The sequence below is a fragment of the Fukomys damarensis genome, unplaced genomic scaffold (genome assembly GCF_012274545.1).
Source record: "Fukomys damarensis isolate Sample0158 unplaced genomic scaffold, DMR_v1.0_HiC HiC_scaffold_26, whole genome shotgun sequence".
NCBI classification, from domain to species: domain Eukaryota; kingdom Metazoa; phylum Chordata; class Mammalia; order Rodentia; family Bathyergidae; genus Fukomys; species Fukomys damarensis.
The window spans coordinates 9,737,488-9,744,446 of record NW_022900938.1 but is presented as its reverse complement, the minus strand read 5'-3'; the positions used below and the strand labels follow the sequence as shown (position 1 = coordinate 9,744,446).

At 35.2% G+C, this 6,959-nt stretch overlaps 1 protein-coding gene across 16 annotated transcripts in view; it reads left to right on the top strand.

Annotated features, from left to right (window-relative positions):
* The window catches only part of Gulp1 (GULP PTB domain containing engulfment adaptor 1), a 236,590-nt gene that overhangs the window by 147,816 nt on the left and 81,815 nt on the right, over nucleotides 1-6,959 (top strand). For all 16 annotated transcript variants that reach the window (XM_033756344.1, XM_033756343.1, XM_033756346.1 and 13 more), the window contains exon 5: nucleotides 913-974. In XM_033756344.1, the coding sequence (XP_033612235.1) occupies nucleotides 913-974 (62 nt within the window). The remainder of the gene's footprint in view (nucleotides 1-912; nucleotides 975-6,959) is intronic.

Genomic DNA, 6,959 nt, shown 5'->3' with positions numbered 1-6,959 from the left:
CTGAGTACAAATTATTCTTGAATTAATCATATCATGATTTTTCTAGCAGCCATCAATATTATAATCAAGATGAAAAACCATAGAAATCAAATTTTATGAAGTAAAAATCCATAGAAGTAATAGTTTAATGAGGAAATAATTTCATACGTGAAGTATCACTGTCAATATAGGAATACATTTCAAATTATGAATGAAAATATAAATAACTAAAACAAACACAAAATTCAAATAATAGTCAAGTTAATTTCAAGATCTATATATTTGTTACATTTATTTCTGTTTTATTTATAAAACCTTTCCCAATAATGCATTTAAGATTATTTATATTCAAAACTCCTGATATTACAATTTCATTCAATGTTTCTCTAAATTTAGAATAAAGATTATCCTGAAGTTATATTTATATCTTAATGAGCATAGTAGACTGGTTTTTTTTTCAGTTTCATAGACGTATACTCATTAGCTTAATATAATTTTTTCCTTTAGAATATTTAAATCTTGATGGTAAAAATAAGCACAATGAGGAAAAAGTTTTCTTTTTTGTTCTGAGAACTAAGAGAAAGAACCTGAAATTAATGAGACCATAAAGTGAAAGAAGAAAGGTATTTATCTGTACTTGTGTAACAGATGTTATTCACAGTCCACTGATGTTGGCATCTTTGTATATTCTTTAAAAACTCAATGTAATTTGTCTTATTTGAAAAATTTTTTTAAAAGTTGAGGCACTTTTATATCAAGAAAAGAATGCTATAATCAACCCTCTTTATATCTAAGTGTTAATTCTTCTTTAATTTAGCAGAAGAGCATCAGAAGTGGAAATGCTCTCACCCATCCTAGACTCCCTACAAATGCTAATGCACAAATATGATACCATACCCATCTGTGATTTAACGTGTGTCTTCTTCCTTTCAGACAAAACATGGATGCATACACCTGAAGCTTTATCAAAACATTACATTCCCTATAACGCCAAGGTAAAAAAGTTCATATAACATTAATTTTACTTTGTTGCAGTATTATTATTAATTAGGGTCACTCTTAGATTAAGCATTGACATTACTTGGTAAGTGTTTGCTAAAAAAACAATGTAAATGAAATAATTAAATGGTATAAAATGTATGACTTTTTTTAAATAAATGATTCCTTTGAAATGTATCACTTTAAATTTCTGTTTAAATTGTGCATCACACACATTATTTTTTTCAGGTACTTTTGGCTGTTGTTCAGATTATTTGTAGTATCATTGCCAGCAGAATTCTAGCCAGACAGTGAACCCATTTAGCATGCTTTAAAAATATGTTAATGTTGCGTTATAGATTAAAAAAAAGTTAGTGTGGAAATGAAAATGAGCCATAATTTTAGTAAATGTAATTATCATCCATAAAAACAAATTAAAACTTAAAAAATAGAAAAAAGATGCATTTTTATTATTCTTTTGTTCTAAGTAAGGCATGCTAACAAGGACCATAAACATTATACCCTATGTCTTTAAAATTTAGAGGTATTGGTGTTGGAAATAGACAAATGAATGATTATGATTTAAAAACTGGATGTTAAAGACGATGCTGTTTTGTGGTTAGAGAGCATCAATCCTCGAATGGTCTTCCGAGAAATCTGGATCAGAATTTGGAAGAGACCAAGTGGTCAAAGAGTTGGGATGGTGTTTGTGAGAGTGGTCAGATTTAAGCAGCTGAACTGTGGAGACAACAGGGGAACCAGAGGGTTCCACTATTTTTTGAATTCATTAAGTTTGCTGGTACATTTTAGATATACAGTATGATGACATTCCTCATTGGGAACTTGTACTGTACGTGATATGTCTTGGTTCTTAACTTTACCCCCATTCCCCTGCTGTCCCTGCAGCGTTCTTATAAGAGATCTTACAAGTTTATGGATTGGAGAACTATACATTGGGTTATAATAAGATTAGATGCAGGAATTGTTTCAGAAAACAATTGTAAAATATTTATTGAGCAGAAAGTCACAGGTCTAATCAGGAACTTCTATAGTACAGATCAGTGGCTGAAGCAGCAGGAAGAAACATTGAAAAGGCCACGTGCAAGAAATTCTTCCAGGGCTCCTGCTCACAGTGAAATCTGTAGAGTGCAACAGAGCTATATTTTTTTCTTACTGATTTAATGGCGAGGAAAATGCCTTAAGGTATTTTTTTCTGTAAAACAAATATTGCAGTCACTGCAATACTTAGGGTTTTTCCTGTAAAGTTAACATAAAGATTGACTGGCATGATTTATCATTAGATGTTTAGTTAACCAAACTAAGTTCATATTATCTTTCCTTTCCACAGATATTTGTCATATAAACTACATGAAATTTTTGCAGAAAAAATTTACTGTATAAAGCCACTATTACTTTAAAGTACATGTTGTAATAGTGGAATTATACACTTCAAGTGAAAACACCAAAGATTATATTTATTTTTGCGTAATTGCAGTGTCTCATTTTGAAAGTCTGGTTTATAAAGAATCAAAAGATTACATTAAATGTTAATTCTGAAGGTTAATGTGACAATGAAGAACTGATTTCCTGTGTTAATAAGTGGCTGTGCTAATTGAAGGTGCATAATTAGTGCCTTACACTAATTAGAGGACACAGAAGCATCTTTTCATACCGGGGTCAGTAAAATGTGGAAGGACAGGTTGGTTTTGTCCTTGTGAATGTAGCCCCTTGTGATGATATGTATAATATGTGTGACAAATAGGAAACAGTTTTAAGAACATTTTAAACAATCCCTTTCTTTGTGGTACTTTGTAGTAAACCGTGTAGCAAAGTTATTTTGAAGATTTTCTATAGTTCTTCATAGAGCATATGCTACTTGAAATCCAAATCCATGTCCACAGGAAGTAGTTTTGCATAACAACAACAACAACAACAACAACAGAAAGTGAGCTATGAAAGCAGACCACCCTGGCTTGTATCGCTGACCCTAACACTTTTCTTCGCTGTGTGTCTGTGGGAAATTACTTAACACTCTGTATGTGTGATTATTCATACCCAGTTAGCAATAATGACAGTAATTTCTCACTGGAGTTGCCATAGCCATAAAAAAAATAAAGTTTAGAACAGTATCTAAAATAAACCATCTGCTTAGTAAATCTTAACCATCATTAATGTATCTTCTTATTTTCCAGGTAATTTACCAAAATACCTGTCTTGTAGTAGGTGTTCCTTCCATACATATATTTGACTAATTTATGCAGAATATTATTTCTAACATAATAGAGTAGCTGCATTTCACTGAGCCCAAATATGCGGCAGATCCTATGCTGGTGTGCTTTTGCATTGTTTCAGTACCTGACAATGTTACTGCCCCTTCCCATAGGAGAAGGCTAATGTTGAAAGACTACATAATTTATCCCTTGCTACAAAGTTAATAAAGAGAAAACCAAACTAAAAATGTGAGGTCTGTTTGACCTCCAAGCTTTGCTTTTGCTGTTGTCGATGTTGCTGAAGTCTCTTACGCAGTAACACCCGAGCATTTATTCATTCATTCATCATGTGGCTGAGTTGAGTAAGGTGCTGTTGCTGGAGCTCTGGTGCTGCAGAGCTTTCTGGCACTCTGCCTGGAGTTTTTTGCAGCTTATATATCATAAGAAATATCGTAAAATTAACCTACATCCTATGCCTTTCTACCCTTAAAGAAGTGGAAATTCAGAGGATCCCAAGTCACCACTGCCTTCTGAAAGTGGAGAGGAGGTAGGATCTCCCAGGCCCTAAACAAAGGTGGCGTGACCATTTTGAGCCAAGAGGTGTGGGAGCAGAGAGATTGGGCACAAAAGCACATGGCAAGCACTGAGCCAGAACTTGCCTCACTAAGGATAGTAAAGTACTTTACCAGCCAGAGATCCACTCAAGAAATAGAGCTAGGACGATGTACACACATATCCACACACACGCGCATGCACATACACACACACACACACACTGGTTGATTTATCGCCAGGTATTGGGTTATTTGACTGTGGGAAGACGATGGTGCAAGCCCGGAATCCATCGGCGCTGCCGTCAGGAAGAGCGGGCTGGGACCACTTACCAGGAGCTGGCCCTGCCGGCCACAGGCAGACTTTCTTCTTCATGAGGGACCCCTCAGTTTCAAGTTCTGTTCATAGCCTCTTTTCAATCGCTTGGATCAGGCTCAACCATATTCTCCCGAATAATCTTTCCATAAAGTCAATTAAATTAAATATGATAAATACATCTACAAAATAACTTCCGAGTGACACTTTCCCAATAGTTTGATTGACTAGCACAATTTAGCTAAGTTCATACATAAAACTTAAAATCACAAGTACTAGCAAGGGACAGGTCTAAAAAGGTAAACTGAGAAGGCTTTGAGTGACAAAGAAACAGTTTACACCATGAACACATCAAACAGGAATTTAGAAAATCCACAGTCCAGGGTCATTTTTGGGGGCGTTTTGTTCACTCATTTGTTTTTAATATTCAGTGACAGCATAAATACAGTTCATTGAGGATGAATCTTCTTTTTATCAATGGTGTACTCCGTAGTGAGATTTTTAAACTGTAGGTTAAAACCAAGGGCACAAATTGGGTTGTTAAGTCAATGTAATGTGTTTTGGAAGGCATTATTCAAACATGAAAATAGAATAAAAGAGAAAAAGTTAAGTTTTCAGACCACTTATGTTAGAGGTCCGTTGTTCCATTAGATTTGTGATTCAGAGTCCAAAAAACTAGAAATCCACTAACTTTAAATTGTCTTTAAATAACACCCAAATTTCACTAATTTAACTAATTTAAATCATCACCTAATAAGGTGTAGTGGAGCTGCTTATAAGAACAGTTAATTCATTTAATAACAGATGATTAATACTTAAGTTTTAGCATTATGCTTATTGAATATAACATCTTACAATGATTTCTGAAATATGCATATAAGTTTGGTCAGAGTGATGGGAAAAATCTAGTAAAAAATAAGTGATGTCTTAATCATGCAAATATTTATTCATGTGAATTGAGCTCCTACTTTTACATGAGGTACTGATCCAGGCAATTGAAAGTGATTACACAGCAAAATAAAATCCTTTCCTTGGGGCACACATTCAGTAAATAAAGTAGTTCTTGAGAGATACCAGTAGGAAAACAGCAATTACATTTTAATCTATTAATACAGAATTAATGTTCATATAGTATAAGTTATGTAGTATTTATATTAGCACATATGATATAATATTAACACACTGTTTTATGTAATAATTGCTACACAGCAAATGGAGCAGGCCAGCAGAATATGGGGATTGGGAGGACTAAGAAACAAGGTCCTATTTTACAGCGCACAGGGAAGATCTTGGAGAGCACAAGCCTCAGTGGGACGTGGGGAAGTAAGGTGTGAGAGGACGGGGCCTGCTGGCCCCTGAAGGACTGGCAGGGCCTAAAGGGATGCAGCAGCAACCGGGAAACCGAGGTAGAACCTGGCCAGAGGTCTCACGCAGAGCAGAGAGAGGCACTAACGGAGGAGGGCTCTTAGGTCTGCGTGGGCCTTTCAGGCAACTGAAAACTGAGCAGTGGATTTGGAGCATTTTATTTCATATATTTTTGTCTTTATTTGGTTTTTTGAGACGGGGTCTCTATGTAGTTGAGACTGACCTGGAACTCACTATGTAGCCCAGGCTGGTCTCGAACTCACAGCTATCCTCCTGCCTCAGCCTCCCTCTGAGTTCTGGGATTGCAGGAGTGTGCCACCACGCCCGGCTTGGAGTATTTTAAAAGAGTGACAAAAATCTGAGACAAGTTTTTAACAGAAATCGGCTATCATGAGTGAAATGTGCAAGTATTGAGCCCAGTCAAGAAAAGTGAGTGGAGGAGCAGGAGGAGGAAAGTAGTGAGAATCTGGGTACATTTTGAAAATAGAGGTGATGATATCTACACACAGCAGCCTTATAAGTTTCCCGTTACAGCTATAATTAGCAATTAGAATAGAAAAAAATTTAAATCCTCCACTGTTAAGGGAGGCTGTAATATTTTCATTTCCCTCCAAATTTGATGAGAATACTGTTTTGTTTTATTTTTCCCTGTTAAGGTCAAACTTTTATTTTGATTCTTATTCTGTCAGTGTAACTTAGTCATTTCCTAGATGTACTGGGGCAAATGCTTCATGTAAAACTTTCAGTTTTTGACCATGTAATATGATGTTGGCTGTTAATTTGCATAGATGGCTTTTATCAGATTGAGATTTTCTGTAGATTCTTTGTTTGTTTGCTTGTTTGTTTTTGTTTTTGGTACTGGGGATCAAACTTGGGACCTTGCACTTGTGTGGCAGGTGGCGGAACCACTGAGCTAAATCCCCAGCCCTGTAAGTTTTTTTGTTTTGGTTTTTTATCATGAGTGAGTGTTGGACTTTGTCAAGTGCTTTCTCTGTATCTCTTGAGATGATTATATGCCCCCCCTCACTCTGTTGCTATAGTGTATTACATTTTACTAATTTCACATGTTGAACCATCCCTGTATCCCTGGGATCAATCTTACTTGGTCATGATGTATTAAGTTCTTAATAATTTGCTGCATTCTTGATTACTTGTCAGTGTCTCATTCAGGATTTTTGTGTCTGTGTTCCTTAGGGAGATTGGCTTTAGGGAAATTGGCTTATATTTCTCTTTATTTGGTTGGATCTTTCTCTGGTTTTGGTATCAGGGTAATACTTACTTCCAGAAATGACTTTAAGAGTATTGCTTCACTTTCAGTTTCATTAAAGAATTTGAAGAGTAGTGGCATTAGATCTCTCTAAACTTCTTATATAATTCAGCAATGAATCAAGATGCGGGATTTTCTTTGTCGGTGGGTTTTTAATTACATCTTCAATTTCATTGACTGATATTGGGTTATTTAGAAATTTTATATCTTCTTGATTCAGCTTTAGTATGTATCATATGTATCTAGGAATCTGTCCATTTCTTCTATGTTTACTATTTTATTTGCATATAGGT